The sequence below is a fragment of the Centroberyx gerrardi genome, chromosome 11, assembly GCF_048128805.1.
Source record: "Centroberyx gerrardi isolate f3 chromosome 11, fCenGer3.hap1.cur.20231027, whole genome shotgun sequence".
NCBI lineage: Eukaryota > Metazoa > Chordata > Actinopteri > Beryciformes > Berycidae > Centroberyx > Centroberyx gerrardi.
Genome location: NC_136007.1, coordinates 22,751,270 through 22,776,288, shown reverse-complemented (window position 1 = coordinate 22,776,288; position 25,019 = coordinate 22,751,270). Strand labels below are relative to the sequence as shown.

The 25,019-nt window shown below is 44.2% G+C and overlaps 1 protein-coding gene across 5 annotated transcripts in view; it reads left to right on the top strand.

The window, feature by feature from the left end:
- Positions 1 to 25,019, top strand: part of abr (ABR activator of RhoGEF and GTPase) — a 137,245-nt gene that overhangs the window by 78,156 nt on the left and 34,070 nt on the right. For all 5 annotated transcript variants that reach the window (XM_071898318.2, XM_071898320.2, XM_078286465.1 and 2 more), the window contains 7 exons: positions 2,264 to 2,432; positions 5,510 to 5,629; positions 6,257 to 6,332; positions 6,546 to 6,650; positions 8,985 to 9,059; positions 14,513 to 14,610; positions 14,716 to 14,847. In XM_071898318.2, coding sequence (XP_071754419.1) covers positions 2,264 to 2,432; positions 5,510 to 5,629; positions 6,257 to 6,332; positions 6,546 to 6,650; positions 8,985 to 9,059; positions 14,513 to 14,610; positions 14,716 to 14,847 — 775 coding nt within the window. The remainder of the gene's footprint in view (positions 1 to 2,263; positions 2,433 to 5,509; positions 5,630 to 6,256; positions 6,333 to 6,545; positions 6,651 to 8,984; positions 9,060 to 14,512; positions 14,611 to 14,715; positions 14,848 to 25,019) is intronic.

The window sequence follows — 25,019 nt, the reverse complement described above, 5'->3', positions numbered from 1 at the left end:
ATGAAGTGTCTGATTTACAGGATCTTCACTCGCCTCGTCAGCACGGCAGCCGCTGTTCGCCAGATTGGACCTGACTGTGATTGACATTCGCCGTTTGTCTGTGTCATTCGCAGCCGCCCCTCGCTCGGAGGAAGGCAAAGCCGTTGCTATAACTACCAGACCTGTTAATCAGACTATTATGGTCTGGAGTGTTATCTCAGTGTGTCGTCTGCACGCCACACACAGGCCTCTGGCCACGAAGCAGCCGGGTAGAGCGAGGCAACCATCCAAAAACAGAAACTCAATCACCTTGTGTAAAGTCACTGAGGAGCCTTAATCCCATTCTATCCTCTGCTTATCTCTATTCTATGACTTTGCGATTAATCATATTTATATTGACTCCACTGCCATATGTCCCACTTCCTGAATGAGTATTATATCATTTTTCTCCATATAGTCCAGCATGCATAATCCACCTCGATTCTGGTGAGTAAAGGCCATGAGATTGGCATTTCTGCGGCCGCTGTGCACTGGAGAGATTGGATACGTTGATGTATTCATATTCAATACGGCAGCCTAGTCATGGATCTATATTACCCCCCACCCCACCCCCACCCCTCTGTGTGTGTGCGCTTACCTGCGAGTGTGTGTTCAACCATTACTAGATCAGCCGTAAACACTGCTAGGGGGCGTACTCCAAAGTAAATAGATGGATAGATTGTAAAAGAAAGGGGGGGTGGGGGGGTGGCATCACATGGGAGGGAGTGTGAGTAAAAATAGAAGGAGGGAAATGGCTTGGGGGGGGGGGGGGCGAATAATGAGTGTACCTGGATGATAAAGAAAGGAATGAACCATCTTTCATGTGCTGCTAAATTCCCTAGATAAGCTTTGAAAATCATCCAACCAAGTCAATAAAATCAACGCACACTACAAGCATGAATTTGGTCAGGCTGATGTACTGTGTAGCATTTACAGCTATATAGTTAAAATGTGCCCTTAAACAGAATTCACGTTGCTCACATTGATCTTAGACAGTTCAATCAATATGAGCAATCATCAAGTGTCTCTTAAACCAGAGAACCAAGGCTCTAGTCCCCGCTGTCACTAAAAAACACAATCTCAAGATACTCTATTGACAGTGAATTGGAGACTAAATTTTGTGTTTTTACATCTAAATGAGCTTTACATCATTGTTCCTCTAATTGGTTTGATCCAGAAAATACACCTCTTTCCCAGTAAAACCATCCTGTGTATTATCATCAGTTTAGCTTCCCAGATGTTTCCCTTTATTATGTTGTTTGCATGTTTCGTATTTCGCCATCAAGCCACTGTGCTCAATTTAGCTTCCTGATGAAGGTATTCTGGTGTTAATGAGTTGACTCTGCAGCACCCAGGAATGCTAGTGAAAGGCTCATTAGCGTCAATGCAAATCCATCTTCTCAGCCGTGAGCGCACAGCACAGACAGAGGTGGGGTTCTGCTGAGCGTGCGTTACTTGGATGGCTTCAGATAGCTTTGTGACTCTGAGAATAGGCTGAAAATTGTTAATTAATTTGATGTCAAATTGGCCCAGAGCAGTGTTTCCCAACCGAGTGCCCCCGGTAAGTTTTTGTTCCAGCTCTACTCTTGCACACCTGATCCAATTAAGGGCTTAATGCTGATTGGTTGAGCAGAAGAGACAGATCTACCTGAACAGGGCTAGCATGTACTTGGGTGCTTGAGGACTGGGTTGAGAAACACTGGTCTAGAATTTAGAGAAGCGTGTTTGTGACCGGACCGGTATCAGGTTCGAATCCCGCAGCGGCTGGGAAAATGTAAGAATGGCTGGATTTGTTAGCAAGGTTAATGTCAATCGGACTTACGAGGTAGGAGATCAATTTTGACCTTTAATTATCAGTGTAATTTTTTAAAAAGCTAGAACACAGCCCACCATCTGGATAGATTTTATGTATTTTTGAGCATTTTATTTCAATTCAAAGATGTCATTAGATGCTATTTTGCCTCGCTCTCCTCTTCATTTCTATTTTTCTGTCTGTAGCTTTGTGTGCTCTCAATCAATTTGGTGACATTATGATCAAACTCCTTCGCAGCACTGTGTTTGTATAAGCCAGTGAGTTAATACCATTATTGGTGTGTAGGTAGCTATGTGTAGCGAGGCGTGATGGAAGGATTTATGACGGTTTGATTAATTGTGTTTCTCCTTCTCACTCTCCACCTGTCCTTTCCTCCACTCCTCCCTTCCCCCTTCCCTCCCTCCTTCCCTCCCTCCCTCTCCCCCTCTGCAGTCGTCATCAGCAGTATGAGTGTAAGTGGTACATCCCGCTGGCGGACCTGGCTTTCCAGACCCTGGAAGACTCCGACTCCTGCCCCCACATCCAGGTGCTGCCCGAGCACGAGATCGAGGAGATGAAGATCAAGATCTCAGTCATCAAGAGCGAGATTCAGAAGGAGAAGGTAATCCTGCAGACTCTGACCGACAAGTGGATGCCAATCCAGGGTATTCACCCGGCCTCGAGAAGGGCTTAGTGGGTAAAATCACCAGAAAGGGTGGGTTTAACGCTGAGACGGGGGACTGAAAACTCTCTAAAACTGCATTCACATAAAGGAAGGAGCAGGTATAGAGTTTGGAGCCCATTCAGAAGCCTTCAGCAAGGAAAATGTACTAGTGGAACCCATGCATGCATAATGTATGGAAATATATGTTTTACATTTTCCTTTGGCTGGTCACTTAGTTTGGCTGACTTTAATAAGCAGGGGAAGTCTTGGCATTGTTAATACAGCACAGCAGCAACTGTATGAATCACTATGACTGAAATGGCATGAAGTGCGTGAATAGGATCTACTAAACAAAAGAAAGGATCACAGAGTGCGATGATAATCCAGAGTTGCATCCGCTGGCATTAAGTTGAAGGCATTTCATGACATTACACTACATTTGTGTAACATGCAAAACCCAGATGTGATGTTTTGTCTGACACAGTCTACTCAGTGTGAGCCTGCGCCCACACATGGAAAGCCAAACAGGAACAGGAATTCAATCAGGCAGCGTCAACAGATGGAGCTGTTATTGGTGCGACATGTTGGTACTTTTACAGGCACATACGGTAGAGTTGTGGACATTTGGACACACTGTGGACCCAGAGGGAGGGATGTGATGACGAAGTACCCATGATGAGAGAGAACCCAGCCCAGCTTCAGTTATGACAAATACATTTTCCGCGATTTTTTGTTTTGGTGTTTGTCTTCTTACTGTAGGCTTCATTTTATAAGTGAATGTACCCAAACAGAAATAAAGCTAGGCGTTAAAGTAAATCAAGGTCTATCACATCCAGTAATGCTGTGATGACGAAACCCCCCAAAATTATTAATTAGCAAAAAATAGAAGTAGACAAAAAAGTGACTTAAAAGTAAAGAAAGAGATTCATAGATGAGGTACATATATTATGCCACGCTAGCCTTCCAGATAGGATTAACTAACTTGGCAACATAAATATAAGGCCACTTATGGTGTTAGCTCCATTAAAGTCCTATTTTTTATTTAATTGAATTGAGGAGAAAGCTATAAGATTCTACCATACTCTTAAATTCTGTGTGTGCTGTACAATCCGAGGCTAAGTTCCCTGAGAGTCCGGTCTTCCTCTACCACACATACAGGGTCAGGTTCTCCAGTCAGGGTCGGCTGAGGCGGGATCAAGGCCCAGACAGGGTGCTCCATGTCTGGACTAGTGTCCGGTAGTCTGTTGTCTGACAGGAGGCCGTGTTTATGTTTTTCATTCTTTAGTCAGAACCTGCATGGGACTAGCCCTGGTTTAATTATTGGCAAGATTGTTATTGGAACAGATACACACACAGACACACCACTCCCTTACCTACAGTTGCTTGCACACATACACACACACACACACACACAAGTGACTCAGGGGAAGTTTGGACCGACTGTATCCAGTGGAACAGTGATAGCCATCTAATTGTTGAACATCACACTGTATAAACAGACGTTCAGGGAAGACACCCCCCCCCCCCCCCCCCCCCTCCATGTCAACCATGCCTTACTGGAACTCCCTCCTACCAAACACAATGCTCATTACCCATCGCCCTCGCCTTTGTTTTTCTTACACAAGGTCAAAGTGTGAGCTTTAACATTCCATTTAGGGAAACCCTTATGGTCAGTGTGTACATAAAAACACCAACACAAACATGAAATCCAAAAATACAACCTGGAGTTCCTCAGACTGGGGAAGACCCGAAACCCTAAGCAGGAATTTACCTTTTTACGCATAGAGAAGTAAAAAGAAATTTGCTTCCTCCTAGCTCCCCAATTTTTTGGGTTACTGTGATTTGCAACAGCGCTTCAAGAGCTTCCTCATTGTTGCTGTTTTAACCACATAGGAACATTTTGGCCATTGTGTCTCACTTTGTTGCCTGAAATGTTTGGTTATTGATGGGTGTTGAAAAAACCTTGTAACACGCCCCCGCTTCGTTGCCTCAAATGCACCGAAGGCTACAGTAGCTGTGAGTTCCTGTTATTCCCTTCACACAGTGCTAAAATCACCCACCCAGGGCACAGTGAGCGACCAAGGCTGATATTTAGAGTCGGAGGAGGCCGGGGCACCGAGAGATTCGGCTGATTGCGGCCAAGCCTCTGACTCACGGCTTCCTGGTCAGGGCCGGGAGGATGTGTGTGTTTGTTTTCCTTCAATACACACAAGGAGCTTGGATTATATGAAGGCTCTCATAGCGAGGCATTCACTCGCTGGGCCTCATCCAGAATCTTTACTGGAAAAAAAGGGAAAGATCCTGATAAGCCGCTTTGATGTTGACAGCAGCTTGGAGTCAGACATGGGTGGTTGATTTTGTTGCGATTTGAGCGACCCCCTTTTTGAATGAAGCAGTCACAATCATTGAGTTGATATTGCCTAGATAATAACAGAATGGTCAGCAAAAGTCAGTACGACTAACTCATTAACTCAAAATATATTCACCACCCATCATATTAAAGCCCTTTCTCTTCAACTGACAACTTAAGCTGTGGTTCCACTTGTCATTTCAATGCCACTTTTATCATTCAGTCATGCCAGGACCCATTATGCAACAGGCCTGCACACAAAAATGTGATTTTTTTTTTACTATCAGCCTTTCAAAATCAGATATGGAAGTGTTCTGGCTCACATTGTGATTTTAATTCTATGTGGTCTGGAGGCAATCCAGCCGCAATGCGCATACAAGTAATGTAAAGAGATGGATGGGGAGAGTGGGTAAAAAAGTAACGTAGACGCAATTGTAAATTAATACAACCGCAGGAGACGCACAAGGCCAAGTGTGGACCCACAGTGATGTGATCTTCTAAATCCAGTCCAAGAATCAGATCTGAAATATCACTTCAAAATGACAATAGCCGTGACAGTAGTCATACATTTGGCTGTAAGAGAGCTTTCCTCATAGGACAGAACCATGATGTAACTGATTGCTTCATATGTTTATGGTATAATGAAACACTGTATGTTTGTGTGTGTGTGTGTGTGTGTATGTAGAAAGCACCAAAGGGCCAGAGCCGTGTGGAGCGTCTGAGGAAAAAGATGAATGAGCAGGAGTCCTGGCTGCTCCTGCACTCCCCCACCATCCCCTTCCGCATCCACAACAAACATGGCAAGGTAATCTAACCGTCCCGTCTGATCGCTCACTGGCCCCATGCTGCTGTAGTGCCAAACCTTCACCACTAGAGAGAGACATGTGCCTTTAAAAAGAATCCTGGGTGGCAAGTCTTATCCAAGTTCAATTTAGGTTTCCAAAATATAAGTCCTAGCAGTGAGATCATTTCATGTCTAAAGTATTTATATGAATATGGCCAATTCTTTACAAATATGTAAGTAAATATGGCCACTTATTTTATTTAAATGTGGGTTTTTTTGTGTTGTATTTTATTTATATCCTATTCTTTACTGTTGCAGTGACCCAAATTCACTTTAGTGATCTTTAAAGCTTATCCTATAATATCCTATATACTGTAAATAACATTTCTTACACTATACATTTCAGTTATGCTCCTCACTTTACTTAACTACTTTACTTCTTAAGGTGACATACGGCACCTTCACCTCTTAATATCTCAAAGAGGCAGACTGGATGTCTTTTAAAACCTCTGTATGTGGGATCTTTGTTTTGCTGCTCACTTAATAAAGGTTTTAGGACTAGGATAGATGTAGAAACCACAGGCCCAGATGTCCTGGATGTGTTTGAGTTTGGATATTTCTAATGGTGGTTGTGTCATGTGCCTCCAGAGCTACCTGTTCCTGCTCTCCTCCGACTACGAGAGGTCAGAGTGGAGGGAAAGCATCCAGAAACTCCTGAAGAAAGGTACAGCTGCCTTGAATCAGTATTATCAGTCACTGTCCTCCAAACAGGCTTAAATCTGAACTAAATATGCTTTGCTATTGACTGTTTTTATCCTTACAACATGGTTCATTTTGGCGTAAACTGGTATAAAACCACTCTCGATACACTGTACTACAAAAATGTGAGCTTTTGACCATAGCTCTGTGTGTGTGTGTGTGTGTGTGTGTTTTCCAGATCTCCAGGCGTGTGTATTAAGCTCTGTAGAGCTCCAGGTCCTCACCAGCTCCTGCTTCAAACTCCGAACTGTCCACAACATTCCTGTCACCAGTAACAAAGACGGTAAGAAACACACACACACACAGTCGGTCTCTCTGGCTTTCTCTTATGTTTGGATGCTTTGTCTCTCTCTCATGCTCTCTCCTTTCCTCTTACAATCACACACACACACATACACACACACACACACATTCTCCCCTTGCTCCTTGCCCTCCCCTCCTTCCTCTCCTCTCTGCTTTGAGTTTAAACTCACACAAAAGCGCCTGTTACTTTCTCAGCACAAAAAAACCCACAGAATAGGAAAGGGGGCCTTGCGGGAGTGAATCTAGGTTACAATATGTTTCTCATCTAGCTGTTACCAGTCGATGCCACGCAGTGCGTCGACGGCGGCCCGCGCTGGGCTCCCGGGTCCTATATGTTTGTTTTTGCTCCAGATCTCCACGTCGCACTGGTTTCAGAGGCTGGTGACATTAAAGCCATCTGGCCGACCCACTCTGATCTCCCCAAATGGCACGAGGGTCTCTGCTTACACACAAACACACACACACACACACACACACACACATACACACACACAGAACTGCTAGAAAGGTTCCAAGATGTTGAGAGCTGCTTTACCTTCCTCACATCAAACAGAAAAGAGATCTGAGACTAGATTTTTGCTTCTGATTTCATATAATCTCCATGATGCAAGTAAACTATTATTTTCACATTGTAAACCTGAATCTTGCTTTAAAGTGGTAATCCTTGAGATCCTTGTTTTCTTTCTCTTTTTCTTTTTTTTGGTGACATCTTTGGTGCAAAGCGCTCCTTGCTGTAGTGTTTCTGGTGTTTAGAGAACTACTCTTGGCTTGGCAAGGTTCTTATTGTTTAGTGGCATTACCCAAAGCAGCACTGACTTACCCAACACTGACGTGATTGAACCTTAACCTTTCCACTACGCAAGGGGTCCCACATTTCATTTCCTAATAGCCAAGCTAGTTTATATTTTTCCTCTTTTCCTTCTAGGGAGGTGATACCCCAGGATGGTAAAACGGAGCTCAGGCCCCATGTCTTGCGTTAGACATTTTGACCCGCTCCTCATTATAAAGCAAACGTAAACACACATGTAGACACACACACCGCTCTATGTCATGAGATACAGGGAGCACAGTAGGGGTTGAAATGGAGACCAGCTGGCAAAGGAATGCGACTCGGTTAGTTCTCATAACTAAGAGGATGGATGATATAGTAGGGACCCACTCTGTAAGTACACACAGGAACATTCATACTTTCATCTGACTTCTTAATGCGATTTATCATATTTTGCTCAATGGTTTCTGCTGAGCTTCCCCAGTTTGCTGCTCAAATTAGTTTATTGTTGAACGAAATGGATCTTTTCTTAACTTGACGGTGAAAAGAAGCACAGAACCCACCTCGAAGCTGAACCTTTGAACCTTCTCTCCGTGATATCGCCCTGTCTCTTACAGACAGCACATGCTACCACACACACACACACACAAACACACACACAGTTAACCCCGGGGCTGACTGCTCTCCTCTGTCGCCTACAGTGGACGTCCAAACAGTCCCGCAGCCCTCCGCCGTGGTTTATTTACCAGGAAACACCCCAGGCTTCACAGGCCTAAACCAAAGCAAGCCTACACAAGAGAGAGTGTGTGTGTGTTCTGTCTTCTCTTCATGTGTGTGTGTGTGTGTGTGTGTGTGTGTGTGCGGGGGCGGTATATCGGGCCACCCAAAAACGTCCACCCCCTCGGCGGCCAGCGCAGTTGTTATGGCAGAAGTGACTGTGATTGTTGATGTGAAGTCTGATACCGACTTGATGAACGGTTGTAATCGCAGTTAATTTTCATTTTGATCCCCAAATAGAAGATGGAGACGCTCAGCTATTTGTCCAGCGCCGTAGATTCAAGTGTTCAAGTTGTTTTAATGCGTCTCTTCTCGAGCATAAATTGGTAAATGCGTGTTCGAAGGGGTGAGAACGGTTATTTAGTGGACGTGATAATAATAATGATAAGATTAGCCGCGGTTTGGACCACCCACTCTGAAAGGAATGGAGAGGACACTGCCCACACACTCGCTTGCTATTTCCCCTCTCTCTTTCTCCCTCTCTATCTCCATGTATCTCTATCTCTGTCACACAGTGTTGATGGTGCAGATATGGATAGCACGGGACGGGAGAGTGTCTTATGTGTCACAATTTGCCGTGACTGCTTATCTCCTGCATCCTATCCTCCTCCGTTTTCCGTACGCCCACTGAGAGCGATAATCCGACGATCCGAATGTTTCAACAAGCAATGACAATTTTTGATGAATTTTGACTAAGCCTCCACATTGACATGGACTCACTGCACTGTGTTTTTGTCTCTCCCTCTCCCTCTGTCTTGTGTTTTCCAGATGAGGAGACTCCTGGCCTGTACGGTTTTCTGCATGTGATCGTCCACTCTGCCAAAGGCTTCAAGGAGTCAGCCAGTAAGTCAGCCAGAAACTGCCTTTTTTAACACCGCACTAACACACACACACACACACTCACTGGAGCTCAATATCCCCTCACACATAGCTGCTGTGCGTGTATGTGTCTGCCAGCACTCGTACGCCAAAGCACATGACTCAGTCAATCATTACACATGCAGTTTCCACCGTGCCGCAGCACCACTACAAAGATGGATGGATGGAGGAAAACAGTGAGATAGATAGATGGAAGAAAACACAGAGGAGGGTGAAGAGGTGGGCAAGTTTTGCTCTGTCTAAGCAAGAATGTTAACTTATTGATCATCGAAGGCCGGAGCCCTGAACAGATGGGAGAGGGAGAGATAGAGAGAAAGAGAGAGAGAGAGAGAGAGACAGAGTGAGTGAGAGATTTTCTCAGAGTAGTAGTTGGAAGCTACAATACCATTCCTGTGGTTGTTTTCATGCAAGGGACATCACAAGTGACACAGAAAAATCTCCATGCACATAAAAGAAAAGTAGAGAGAAAGAGGGCCTACACATATACACACACACACACACACACACACACACACACTACTCTCTCACTGAACTGCTGGTGCAGCAAATATGAGGCCAGTTGTTCAGGCTTTTGGTACACACTCTGATGTTCCCTACCTTACACAAATGACCCATTGTGCAAGAGTGTATGCACACGTACCTCTGTGTGTGTGTGTGTGTGTGTGTGTGTGTATTATCAGGCGAATATGATGTTGGCATGACCATGCAGAGGCTGGCTCAGACATGTCAGTAGTGGACAGCTGGCGCTCCACTACACTGTTACACAAGCACCAGTTCAGATATCAAATATCTGGAAAAGAGAGAGAGAGGGAGAAATATGATTTCCTCAGTTACCATGACAGCCTTTAGTATATGAAAGGCGGCCTGCTAGAATTTCCCGGGTAATGGATTGGAAAGCTATCTCCTCTGAAAGCCTGTTTGATCCTCGATGGAGCGCAGAGAGCTGAGGGCTTTAAAATTGAAGAAAGTGTGTGTGTGTGTGTGTGTGTGTGTGTGTGTGTGTGTGTGTGAGGGAGTGGGGTGGTTTTACTGATACAGTTTAATGTCAGTTTGTCCAGTGGTGCGTACAGAGCCGTGGTGGCATACAGGCCATGGAGGCACTGTGGGCTGCATGCTGTGTTGGTCTCAATAGGGTCGGTCTATGGGACAGGTGATGCTGCTACATAATGTAAGAACTTGTCAAAATATAATAAAATACCCTCTACATGGGTTTAATGGGTCAAAAATGTAATAAAACCTGTTAATGTAATAAATTGTTAATATCACATTACTACATAACCCGGCAATTATAACTTCATAAGAGCTGTGGTTATGAAACTTGTCTAACACTAGTAGCATCTCTCACTCTCATATAATAACATACAGCTCTGGAAACGGCTACAAACGATCACAGTTAGTTTGAATTGGCTGCATTCTAGTTCTGCGCTCATAACTGTGTTTGCCTGTGTTATTCCTTCAAATACCATAAATAACTAAGATTACACAGTTTCCTCCAGATGTAGCTTAACGATAGACGCCCTCTGCCTTTTTATGTGGAAGTTGTGCAGCACAATGTTGTCGTGTAATTCTATCTCTGTGTTAGAGGATGGATGTGGTTTCAGTTTCATTGTACTTTTGTCTCCTTCATTGTCTCAGCTTAGCATCAGATATGCATTTTTCATTGGTTTGATCTCCCGTGCAGGCCACGCTTTTCTATACAAGCCATCTCACAGCCATTTGCTGCACTCTTGCATAATTGTGTGTGTGTGTATTGTGTGTGTGTGTGTGTGAATGTGCGTTCTGTTGATGTATATTGAAATTATTACTGTATCCAAATGGAAATGTGTAATGACTGGAAATAGCAGTCATTATTCAGTGGTTCAGATTGTTAAGTAGACATGTAATCGTCAAATAATAGCCTCTCTTTTCTTTTTCTTGTTTTTTTAATTGAATAATCACATAAGCATGTACTAAAACATCTTATTGGCTCTGTGTTATTTATGTCACATAGATCTCCCCCAATGGGAAAGGGCTTTCAATTCCGCCTAGGGCAAAGTAGTCTAACTGGGTCACAGAGGAATGAGCTGGGAGTGGAGCATCTCCCAAAAAGACTGTTCAGACTGTTTCAATCAGAGGAAAACATGACCTAGTAGAGAGGTGCTAAACATGTCACTTTGTTCTTGTAGACGTCGAGGGAGCTGTGGTTTGTCTTTGTGTGTGTGTGTGTGTGTGTGTGTGTGTGTGTGTGTCTTGTGTTTCCCCTACATTCACTCTGCAGCTGCTGCAACCTGATGCTGTAAAATAGCAATTGCCCACACTGCATAGTATAGTATGTAAAGATCCAAATAAGAAGGCTTTTTTAACTGTTGCAGTTAGTCAAACTGAGAGAAACCACAAAGGTAAATAAAATGTCTAGTGAGCACAATCACAGTAATCTTCTGTCAGTTACATCAGCTTATCCGACAACACTCAAGAAGATAACCTCAGATTTGATATATAAGTCAAAATGTAGTATAACAATGCAAAAGTAGCTTATACGACAACTTTTCCTCCTGAATCTCAGAAGTGACTCTCTAGTTTGCAGGGAGTCTAACCAGGAGTGTACTCTTGTCTCAGAACCAGAATCTTCGCCGCTTGCCCCTTTTCCAAGAATCTCAAGGGCTCGTGGCAATTTCTGCGTATAATCGAATCCAGCCATGGCTGCATGCATTCCCACTGAATATTTGCCTTCCTTTTTATTAGTGGTCTCATTCTGGATCCTATGAAAAGAATTTGATTATGCCATTTCCCTCCTAATGTTCTCTCAGAAGTATATTTCCTCCAGAAGCCTTCCAGCAAAATTGCCTAAATCAGCCAACCGTACTGTTTTTTGTTTTTTTATACATATATTCAATGAAGATCTGTGTTTTGAAGACATCTACTTTATAACAGAAGGGAGGCAGAAATACAGACAGGCAGACACACAGACAGATAGTTGCCCTAGCTGGTGCCTGGAACTGCACGTAGAGCCCTGCTCGGCTGATTAGTTTAACTGATTGTCACTTGTCTCCTAATTCTGTGAACCCACTGTTTGACCTAGCAGTCAACACAGCCTCAGGCACGGATTAGCCCCCTATATAAGAAAACACACACACACACACACACACTTACACCAGAAAGAGGGGTCCATACTGATTGAGATGGAAAAGGATGGTATCCATTAACCCCTGCATTTAGGGGTCAGAGACCCCTTGCTGACCAATTTACCCCCCTTACACTCTGAGCCTGATGGTGACCTGCCAGGAAGATGAAAACCCATCGAGCTCCACCAGTCGTATCCAGGCCTCGTTTAGTTTGTCCTATTTCTCCAAGCCCCCCTGGCTCCACTGCGGGGCCACAAAAAGACCTCTCTAAATATGCTCTCTTTGGCCTTGTTTGAATTTTAGGTCTAGGCACACAAACCCAGTTCAGATGGAGAGGAAATCGACTTCCAGAGAAATCTAGGAGCTGCCCAGGACTATGAATGCACTCACGTCTGCGGCTAGCTGAATAACAGAGGTTTAAATCACAGTTGGGGCATGAACAAACGCCCTCACCACCTAAATCCTCTGAACAGAACACAACCAACAGCTGTTTCTGTAGCTGTAAAGAGCGCCAAACTGAATTGCCACCATGCACTGTACCACCAGAGTGAACTAGTGGGATCAAGTTTGATACCAATCCGGTTTTCAAGAATGCCATCCCTTCTCTTGACTTTAACTAACTCTGGCGGGCAGTTTGTATGCTTAGGGATGTGCGACCAGCGATGACGGCCGTGAGCTGCAGTGCTTCCGTATGTGGCGGAAGCGTGCGTTAACTGCTCCGCTATGACTCCATTTTAAAAATATCCCCCAGATGTTTACGCCGAATTCTCCTCCGCTGAACTTCCCACATACCACTGCTGCTAATCTCTTCCTCATTGAGAGTCATTATACCAGAGCCCTTCAGGATGCAGAGAAAACAAACAAAAGTGGGAATGAAACCAGATGGAATGAGATGCCATTATACTGTATGGTCCCGGTAGTGATCGCTATGGCAACATATGTGAGTGTTTGCTCCGGTCTGTCACAGCTCGGCCGGGTGGTATGGCTGGTATCTCTCCCTAAACCTTAACCAGACGTAGGTCATGCCGGTGTTTTTGATGTCACTTAGCCATGCATGACAGCAAGTGCGTGTGTTTATATGTATGTATATGAGAGACAGCCCCCCCCCCCCTCTCTGTCTGTCTCTCGCACCCAATCCTGGTGTCTCTCCCAGTGAAAGGTCGAGCTGTATATCCATCCATCATGCTGTCAGATGGGGGTTAACCCAAGGGACCAGGGGCTGTGGAGGCAGGGTCTAGCCTCTGGGACGTACTGTAGACACATTATAGACAGCCGGCAGCGTGGTCTATAGGAACCGCTACAGCAGCATTTAAATAAACACATTAACAGAGTTAATTGCTCCTTGTAAGAGCCGAGTTGGACCGGATCCCAAGGGAGCAAGGGCTGTGGTATGAGGATGTAAAGTCTGGAGGGGGGGGTTGGGGGTCCTGAATGTATACATAGGCATGAGTTGGATACCTGTCAGGTGTAGCTTTTTGACATTCTAACAGGATTCATTTTGGTTGAACATTTTCTGTTTTTAAGTGCATATTCATGACTGGTCCATTACCAAAATTGGACACTCACTCACTGACTTTCATTGTTAAATCATTGTTTAAAAATTCTACTAATTCGAACTTCTCTACAAACAAAGAAAAATAGATCCAGGTGTTGTTATTTCATTCTGGGTCCTGGATCAGACTTTTTGCCTGTTAGCAATTGTAATTAAATTATTGAGAACTGCCAACAAAAGCCTGAACGCTGGGCGATGACAGCGTAGCCCCAGGACAGACATGCTAAAAAGTGAACAATGTCCTACTTCAGAGACATTTTGCTTTGAGCAGCGTAGGTATTGATCTAGCATTGTCAAAAGCTCCACCACTGACAAGTCTTACACTTAAGTATCTTCATCCAATGGGAAATGCCAGTGTCTGGTTGGTGAAGGTAGAAGATCACAGAATCCTAAAACGTGACTTAAGACTTAAAACGTGATGTAAGACTCAAGGTCAAGAAATACAGTCGGCCTGTAATTATGTTAACCTTTAACGCAAAGGTTAGGTGCTCATTTCCCTCTGGGCCACATGGTCTATAACTAAAAATGTATTTAATCGCTATATTTTTACTACAAGACGATAAAAGTGAGTATAACGGAGGCTATTATTATTTGAGTTAACAGTGTTATGTACGTTTCACAGATATTGCATGTCCGGTGGACACAGCAGTCAAGGAAGCTAAATGTATTCAAGCTTTCACAGCACTTTCCAGAGTTTACTTTCTGTTAAGCTTACTTCAGTATCATAGTTGATGGATCTGTCTACCTCCTGTGTTTCCTCCTAGATCTCTACTGTACCCTGGAAGTGGACTCGTATGGATATTTTGTCAGCAAGGCCAAGACCCGGGTCTTCAGAGACACCACCGAGCCACAGTGGAACGAGGTCAGGCAACAAGACGTCTCCGTTTGCAAGTGCTTTCTCTTTGACTGTTTTTACTTGCTATCCAAAGACCAGGGTTTTATTCTCCTCACCTGTGTCATCCGATAGGAGTTTGAGATCGAGCTGGAGGGCTCCCAGTGCCTGCGGATCCTGTGCTACGAGAAGTGCTACGACAAGAGCAAGCTCAACAAGGACGACAACGAGATCGTGGACAAGATCATGGGCAAAGGGCAGGTCCAGGTAAGAGGAGAGGCTGTCAAGCCCTCAGCAGACCTTAAGTGTGTTATCAGGATCATGTGGACCATCACAGAAACAAGCCCAAGGTCTAACCATACCATAGACCGATATAGCATACACAATGAGAGAGGCCTATGTCCTCTTGGGGAGATTTCCCAACATGTGACTCATTGTAATTAGTTGTCTAGCCACTGTGCGCAATAGAATGGTTTTGTTGTGGTGGATTCTAACGAAGTTGGTTGGATTAATAGTCTGAAAGAGAGTTTATTTAAGGGGGTTTTTCCCCTCCCTTGTTGTGAGAAACGTCCTTATAAAAGTCCCTTTCAGGGTCTTGTAACTATACTGTAACTGCACAGTGGAACCTGTGGTTTTTGGGGTATTGAGGCAAAATGCTGTTCTCCACGCTCATTGTCGTTTAGGTTTTACAGTGGAACTTGGTCAGAGTCGTATTTCGATTTTTCCAGAACGTCCCGTCCACGTGATTCTGCTTGGTCAAGTGAAGCTTGACTCCTGTCATTTTCCCCTCAATTCAGTCAAGTTGCTGCCGTTGCGCTCCAGAGAAGTTTTCTCCTCTGCTCCCTACCAACCGATTGAGCTTCACCTTATGAATCTGGGTCAACTCTGAGGGTTTATGTTGCTCTTATCATAAATGAATATGCTTGTGTTATTCTCAAGTAATGCATTTGTGTTATAGCCAGAGGTGAGCTTGTAGCAAGTTATTCTTCTTGAACCTACCTCTCACGTTTTTTACTCCTTTCCATATGCATAAACAAAACAGAAGAGACAAAAACCAGTTAAATCATTTCTGGAGTTGTTTGTTGTTGCTGCTGCTGCATATAGAACAACAATTTCAGGCTCAGGTAGAAGCAATGTCAGTGCAGAGTTGCACTGGGAATACAAAACTCCTCTCTAACATCCTGAGAAAGTGGGGCAAACTTGAATTACTCACACAGCAATGTATTTTAAAGGAAAGGATGCCTTTGAAAAAATTCTGCTTTCTTGAGCGTGTAGCTTGTCTCTCCTCAAACCTAAATTCCTGTTGTATATCTTTCAACCAGCTCTTAAGTGGGGAAAAAACACCCGCAACATATTTGTTATAGCATTTCCTGCCTGCCACCACCGCCTTCCATGCCGTCCTCATTCACTTTGATTATGTTTGTCCTTGAATGGCGTCTTTTTTCCCCTCAAGAACAAGGAATAATGTCTTTCCTATTCCTCCTCCTCCTCCTCCTTTATTGTCTCTCTAATTTGGAGTAAGTTAGTTTGGGGTGAAGCAGCTTTCCCTGGCCTGTTTAGAGCAGCCCGTCTCCCTCAGGACCTCTGTCTGTGCATAGCCACTGAGGAATGCACTGATTCTCTATCTGTGCATTCAGAGAAGAGATGTGTCATTCAGAGACTTGAGTCATGATAACATCACCATCATACCCCCTATGGATGGAAACAGAGCGGAGCTCCAGCCTTAAAGCAAGCGTATGGGAAGGGGTTTTCACCATTGCCAGTAATGTTAAGAAACCCACTTTCCGTCACTTCCAGCTCAGGCTGTCATCACTTATTTTGAGTTTCAGTGAAAATGTCTTTTGGGCGTTCTGGTGGCTCAGTTGGCTGGGGTGCATACCATGTGGTTGCGGCATCTTGGGTTTGAATCCGGCCTGGGACGTTTATTGCATGCTCTCTCCCCCCCATATTTCCGGTCTCTCTTCACTATAAATGATCTAATAATGGCCAAAATGCTAAAAAAAAAAAAAAAAAAATGTTTTCCTATCTATCTTTCTGTCTATATCTATATCTTTCCATCTTTCCAATCTTTCCATTTCTGTTGCTTTTGTGTAATTCAACTTCAATCTAATATTTGGAGGGGGTGATGACAAAAGTAAGAACTTCTTTTTTAGAAAGGTAAACTATTTAAATTACCAGTAATAATATTAGTGGTAATTGAAATAGTAATTTGTTTCGCTACTCATTACTGGGAAAAGTAGTAGTATTACTGCAGCATGTTAATTAAGGACTGTTAAATAATATGTTAATACCTAACACTGACAGCCAAATATGTAAAAAGTTAACATATGTAACATCATCACAGGCTAACAAAACTATTAAATAGATCAAAGTAATCTAGCGCATACCAGGGTTGTTCAAATCGACTTTTTAGTTTAATTCATATAAAATATTGGGGCGAACAACACGTTTCGCATTGTGGCTTCTTCAGGTTCGCTCTCAGGCGTTTTGAACAATCCTGGTGTGCGCTGGATTACTTTGATCTTGAATGTTGTATTGTTCCGGCTCTAGCCGCACCCTGGATGAGTAGCACGGCTGTGCACAGAGCACCCATAGATTCTCATACTATTAAATAGATGTTTAGATTTAGTTTTTTGATCTAAAAAATTTTGTGTGCGCCAGGCCAGCATAGTGTTCTTGTCTAGCCCCATCTCCCCATGTTTATTTTTATGCAGCATCCACTTTGTCCTCGTGGCGACCTCAGATGTTTCTTCAATATTTTATAGAAACAACTATGGAGATGTGGACCGCTACCAGCTAATATTTGTTTCGGAGCTGAACCGTGGAAAAGATTAGTGCAGTGTGCTGGAACTTCATTAAAAGGTTAATTATAAGAGTTCCTGCCCTCTGCCCAGTTACCTGCAGTACCAGTGAAAAGATGTTAAACTCTATAGAGTTAAACCTGTAGGATTTATCAGCCTCGCCTCGCCCTGGGCTACTGGGTTAATTGGGTTGTCTCCTGTGTATAGATTGACTGACCTATGAGAGGATAAAAACAAGACCTGTACACGTGTGTGTGTGTGTGTGTGTGTGTGTGTTTCCGTGTCTGTGTGTTGAATAAGTTTGTGGGCAGAAAGAGGAGGACGACTTCTTCATAATTACGAGCTGCTAGCAAAGGGCCAACACGCAGTATACCCACTCCCTCTGGCACGGCTGCCAGTCGGAGAGACGGCCCGCTGCTGGTCCCACCGAGCGCTGATACTGCTGCTGCTGCTGGGAACATCCACTCCCAGCCAACAACAGCCCAAAAACAAATAAATACACCACATGTTGCTCGCTGGCTTGCTTGGATGGGGGGAAAAAATAGAGAGGAGGATAGAAATGGAGAGAATGGTATGTTCTGTCCCAGGCCCTGAGAGGGTGGGAATGGTGTGTGTGTGTGTATGTGTGTGTGTGTGTGTGTGTGTGTGTGTGTGTGTGTGTGTGTGTGTGTGTGTGTGTGTGTGTGTGTACTGGAGAGAGGGTCCTTGGGAGTGTGGTGTGTATTGGGACTAGGCAGAGGAGCTTTGACTTAGAGAGAGAGAGGTTTGGCTGATGGAACTGCTGTGTGTCTGGTGAAGGAGATACAATATCATGGATTTCAAAGACACTGGTAGTCCAGGGTCAGTGGTGGTAAAAAGATACAGCAGTATCTCAGAATACAACAATGTGGTTTTGGTGCAGATATTCTCAAGATCAAGAATTATAATCAGGCTACTAAAAATGCACAGAATTGGTATACTGTCACTAAAAGACAGTGAAAAAAAAGATTAACAGAGGCTTGTTATTTGAGCGCACAGTATTTATATATGTTTCTCAAACATGGTAACAGTGATGTTGCGTCACATTACACAGATATCTCATGTCACATGGACACGTCAGGTCGAGGAACCTCAATGTTTTCAAGTTTGCGCAGCGCTTTTCCAGAGGGCCATAAGCCTGGCTTCCAGAGTGCATGCATACCTAGAGAGGCTTTCGCTTGGAGCCGAGCTGTTTTCTTTCCTGGTCAAGCTGAGTTTGGAAGGAGCCTTCGATGTTTTGCTTTGCTCTCTGGAGACCCTCTGATTTATTTAACAAGCCTGTGGAATACTGACTGACCGTAAATGGGCATATCGGGCTGGAAGCTTTCTTTTTTACCCACTGCTGTTACTTCACTTTGCACTGATGAGAAAGTTGATCGCCAGTGTCATCAGAAGATGTTATGATTCGGGCCAGAGATTTTATTTTGATAGCGGTTGAGGAAGTCTGTAGGATTTGTGATACATTTTTGTCTGTAAATTATATATCTTTTATGTACATAGTGCAAAACCTGCTGTGTACTGGAAGTCCTTGATATAAGGACAGCAGATTTTCTCTTAGTCTTATCTCTAGAGAGCTTGTCATGTCCACCAGTAAGCGTTGACCACTGTTTCTAGATTGGTGAGATGGCAGCTCTTGTGTGTTTTTCAGGGGTCTCCATGACATACACACACACACAGTAGAGAAACAGCATAAAAGCGACAAAAAGGGCTACAGCAGTTGCCTGTCTGCATGGGAAATACCGTCATTCATTTCCAGCCCTTTACCCAGCTGACATCCCCGAGGAGATAACCTCTGATCTTTCGGGTCACTTGCTAATCCTCCATTAAATGGCAACAAGGCTGGGGTTACACTCCCCCCGTCTCTCAAACTGACAACACAAATGGATTGTTGAAATGATTTGGAAAGCTGATCAGTATCAGTCCCCAAAGTTGCCAGTTAAAGAAAAACATTACCTTCAGGGTACAATTTCTTTGTCTCTGACGTTGCTTGCTAACCATTGATTGTCCTCTGGCTAAACAATCTTGCTGTACACACTGTGTGACCTCAATTAGACTCAATTAAACTCTCAAGTTTAGCAGTGCCTCGTTTTGTAATGACAAGCTTTTCAGGAGTGGAGCATTATTTGTTCATCCTTCTTGATTCATGATAATCTTTCAATGCTTAAACGATCACAAACTGCTTCTTTTTACTGTCATTGTGATATTTCGCCAGTCTCTGGCTGACTGGCTGGATTGTGTTCAGTACAGTCTAGGACATGAAGTCCTAGACTGGCTATGAGTTGAAGTGTAATAATCTCCTGACTCTCCGAGCCCTCCTCTGCATCATGCATTATAGAAGTGCCTCTAAGTGACCCTTATGTGGTGGCTGAAGCTAGAAATACTTGTCTTCTGAGGACCAGTTATGCAACACTTTAGGTTACCAGCCCCGGTGCTTTGTGTAGCAGGAAAGCATCATATCAGCCAGCGCCAGCGATGCTTTCATCTGGTAACCCGGCCCTCGCTCACACCATCCCAGCATCCCCTGGGCTCCACGCTTGTGCTTTCATTTCTCCTCTTATCGGGAAAAGAGTGTGTAATCTTTCATACACCCACCAGCACCCTCGGTCTGGACCTCCGTGTCTCTCACACATACAGGACTGAGACCCAAGGTTACACTGAGAAAATGTCAAGAATCTGCTCTTTCTTCACCCCATTTTAGATAACATGTTTCTCAAGACCATAGATTGCCGTCCTTTGTCCATCACCGGGAGCAGTTAGGACCTCGCTGGCATCAACACCATTGAAAGTCCAGCACATAGAGATCGTGGCACCGTACTGTATGTCCTCCCTGCAGTGTGACTCCTCTCACGCTGTGTGTCTATACAGGAACTCTGTGTTCTCTGCAGTGTCCTGTCCCGTTACTGTGCTCTCCAGAGGTTTACAGCCACATCAGATGTTCCCGTGATTCATTATTTTAGTAAGCTGATACCTCCAATCATCTCCCCAGCGAAGGGACGCCACCTCGACCTCTCAACCCAAGGCCCCCCCGACCGATACCGCCACCTCCGCTCCTCCTGTCCTCCCTGGGGCTCATCCACCCCCCGCCGCACCACGCTGGGGGTTGCTTTTATTGGTTTGTACTCCAGGGTGAGCAAATGTCAACCCCCATCTTTGCAGCGTTACTGGGCCTCCACAAGCAGTAACCTGATCTATTTGAACGGCTTCCCGGAGATAATGGGAGCCAGAGAAGCGGGGCATTAGGAGAGAGAAGAGAGAGGGGTAATAAAGCCGTTTGTTCCTGGCAGCTCTTTACCTCCATCTCTAAAGCCGAGGAACCGGACTGGGGTGCTCGCATTAGCCAGCGTTACTGTAAAACTGCGAGTGCAGAGGGGTTGTAAAGTTTTGAGGCGAGCGTCTGTCTGCACTCTCGTTCCCACTTACGGGCCGGAGCCTTTACCCTACATGAGGCATTAGATGCAAAGTTTGACATTTGGATGCGGCATGAAGGGTTTATTGGTGAAAGCGGCATTGTTTTTCGGCTAATAGCATGCTGGCCATCTGGAGCGCTGGAAGAATTAGCGGTGAAGCTTTTGGGCCGGTGGCACTGCGCCAGTACAGAGAGCGCAGGCCGCTAAGCTCCGATGCGATCTCTCCTCACGATTCCTGTCGTGATAATGAAATATAGCGATCATGTGAAGTAATATGTACATAGTAGCGATGCTACAGTAAATGGTGAAGAAGCTGCTTTTTCTTATTTGACCACCCAATGTGACTTATTTGCCCTCGGCACCACTATCAGGAGTGTTTATCGCCACTTAACAGTCACTCCCGAAGAGAATCGAGTGAACAAAGAGGTGGGAAAAAAAATCAGCACACAATATAATTATCTTTAGAGATTATTGGGAATCTTTACTATGTATGATAATCTAAATAACACAATTCCTATATTCTGTTGTAGTGTAGCATATGGTTTACAGCAAGGGAAACAACATTTTTTTTTTTTTTGTTTGTTTCTCATGAGTCAGGCATCAAATCCACGACTGTTTTTGTTTTTTTTATTCTGTGCAGCCTTGTTTTCTACTATTTAATTTAGGTTAAAATGTCTTTGTCTCTAGGGCATGCAGGATGGTGCTATTTAGTACAGTATTTGTTTTGAACAAGGAGCTCAGTGGTTTTAATGAGTGTGTGTGTGTGTGTGTGTGTGTGTCCATGCACAAGCGTGTTGATATTAATATAAATTAGTGTCTAATAGACGTTTCCATCTATCATGTTCCTGCCCCCTATCATTTAGGGCTGTGATCTGTCATGTTTCCACCCCACACCCCCTGCGGTCATACACACACACCCACACACACACACACAAACTGTCAACAACACTGACAGATGGGATTCTGTTGTGTGTGTGTGTGTGTTCGGCCCCCCCTCGGGACAGACACACACACACACACACACACGAATGGGTGATGGGCTAATGCCATGTAAATGATATCAATAACTCCAGCCTGCTACATTACCTTGTGTTTATTAGCTTGTGTCTCTTTTGTCTGGTGTGTGGGGGATGGATGGGTGGAGTGTGTGTGTGTGTGTGTGTGTGTGTGTGTGTGTGTGTGTGTCTGCACATCACAGCACATACATTTAACAAAGGATCAGCAGCAAAGAGGCATATTCTGTAGATGGAGACACTTCTCCCTAGATCACCTAAAGTCCACCACTAGTTTACTCCTAAACCCACTTATTTCACTCTTAATGTTCCCCGTACATTTTTTTTGTTCTCAGATAATCTGCTATGATTTTTAATGAGGCTCATCCTTCATAGTCTGTCTGCGTTTGAGCATATGGTGCTTCTTTATTGATGAGTTCCAATTAAGCAGACTTCCTCATCAGACGATCCTTGATCAGTGGAGCTGATGGCAGGCGTTTGACAGATTTTTAGTCTTCCCCTGTCATCTCCCCACAAAGAGCCTCCTCCGTCACAACCCTTACTTAGATGGCCTTTGTTTCCTACTTAAAACATCCACTCTCTGCCACTAGGGAAACGCCTGCCCTAAATAACTACCTGCGTTCACCTAAAAACCCTCAGATCATGCGAAACTGCAAATACCAGACTTTTTTTTTGTTTTTTTTTTGAGACTAGAATATGGAAAAACCCCTGACCTGCCAAATGTGGGTTGTTGTTGTGTGTCTGTGAAGACAAAACAGAGACGCATTTGATCAGCATCTGTCATCCAGTTCAATCCGTTTCTTTGGCTTCTTTTGGAGTCAGTTGGTGCAGGCTGGGAGGAAAAGATAAGCATGAGGACTTATCATGCATTAGGGCAAAACATAGCCATACTTATCGAAAATAATAATTTAATTGGTATGCCACTTTTTCTAAAGCAGAGTTGCAAAGTGCTACGCAATCAAGACAAACAAAAGGGACAGAAATAAGGTTACACAAGCAAAGAAGAGGACAGCGGCAAACACAAAGACATGTAATGGTGGGTGAGGGGGGGGCTGCAGCACGTCTGTACAAATACGTTTTAATAAGTTATTAAAAAGACGACACTGATTCTGCTGGCCTGAGCTCCTTGGGGAGGGCTTCCCAAAGAGTATGGGCCCTGATGGTGAAAACCCCATCTCCTTTAGTCTTAAAGATCCACTATATAACATTTTCCTCAAAAATATTTCCTTATTTTGAATTTAAGTGATGTGTCTGGGCTGTGCAAGAGAAAATCCACCCATAAGCAATGCATGAGACTTCTCAGTTTTCCCCGGCGCATAGGAAATGATTAATCGAAACTGCATGGAATGGAAAATGCTTTCAAATGTCTTTGAAAGAAAAATAAAAACACAAGGTATCAAGTTACCTCAAAGGAAGACATTACCACTTTTGAAAATGTTAGATATTTTGCAGGTTTGTAAATCTTGAGCGTGTTCTGTGCTTTGTGGACGTCATGTTGCAAGATTTCTGGGTATAAGTCCTCAAAATTCAGTTGCTTCTTGGACCATTTGAGGCCATCAGCATGTGGAAATTGCACAGTACAGCTTCAATTCTTGATTTAAGAATGACCAGAACAAAGGCCCTGCCCAGGGATCTAATGTTGCGCTCAGGCTCATAAGGTGTCAGAAATATAACTGGGGGTCAAAACTGTCTGTGCTTTAAAAGTGACCAGCAACATCCAAGTCACTTCTGAAACGAACTGGTAACCAGTGAAGAAATGCCAGAATTGGTGTGATGTGATTTCTTGTGTTAATATCGGTTAAAATCCTTGCTGCTGGACTCTGTACAAGTCGGAGGCGTTGGAAAGACTTTTGATTTAGGCAGGGATAAAGAGAGTGAACTGTGAACCATGTAGGAAGAGCAAAGCAGAAAATCTGGTGCTTTTGGACGACTGTAAACCCCATGAAAGAATAGAGTGAGAATATGAAGGTCATTTAAAGGCCGAGAGATCTCTGTGTGACCCCTTCATCTCTATCTCTCTCTCTCTCTCTCTGTCTCTCTTTCTCTCTCGCTCTCCCTCCCATCCCATTTCTCCCACTCTCTGTCACTTTATCTTTGTAGTGAATAGTACACACACACACACACACACACACACACACACACACTGCCCTCCAATGTAATGGTTGAACTTCTGAGATGTCGAGGGCAAGCCGGGTGGGTAATTGGTCCTCATTATAACATTACATAATCATGCAGGGAAGTGTATGGGATTGACAACAGATGTATGTTTTCCTGCCGCGGACATGCATGTGTTGCACATCTGCAGAGGGGGGTTGAGAGAGAGATTGAAGAGCGAGAGAGAGAGAGAGAGAGAGAGAGGGAAAGAGAGAGAGAGAGAGAGCGAGAGGAAGAGAATAGGAACAAGAGCCCCAGATGGTGGCCGATTATATGATGCTGAGAGTTAAAGTGAGAACAAAGGAGCTCATTCCAGCCAGAGAAATGAAATGCTCTCCAGAGACAAACCATGAAGCCCCCTTCGCATTCACTAGGGCCCTTTGTCTTTCTGAAGAGTCAGGGTTGGGAAATAATTGGAAACAGTTTGAATGGGGGGTCACCCGATACCAAGACGTTTTGGTGCTACCCACTAACAATCGTGTTTGAAAGTGAGGGACCGTCATTTGCTGCGTTCAGATAATACCCCACGACAGATGAGAGCCTCCCTGTCCAACCATAGGAGCTGGAGTTTTCCTCTTTGACCAATCAGGACCAGTTAACTTGTGTTTTTTTTATTGAAATGACTAATGTCTTATGTAAAACCGCACTCTGTCGGCTTCAGCTGCTAACCGGCGTTGGGAGTCCGAGACATGAAGAGAACAATAGCTTTTTTTACCCAACGCTGGCGCATTTACAGATATGTTTGTTAATGTGCATTTTCCCTGTCAATCACACTAATAAAATAAAATGAATAAACTGGCCGGGAGTAAGGTTGGTAGCATGCATCATGAGCTGCTAACACAATCATAGTCACAGCCCTACTCCCTGCGGTTATAAAAGGAAGAGTGTGTGTATCCCAACCCCCATCACACACACCCACACACAGTTTGGCGTGACACCTACTCCTTGAGCTTGTCGTGTTAAGGTGGGGGGCAAGGGTAAACTGATGGAGGGGAGATATTAGATGTGTGTGTGTGATATCAAAGAATAATTTGCCTTTGTTCTTT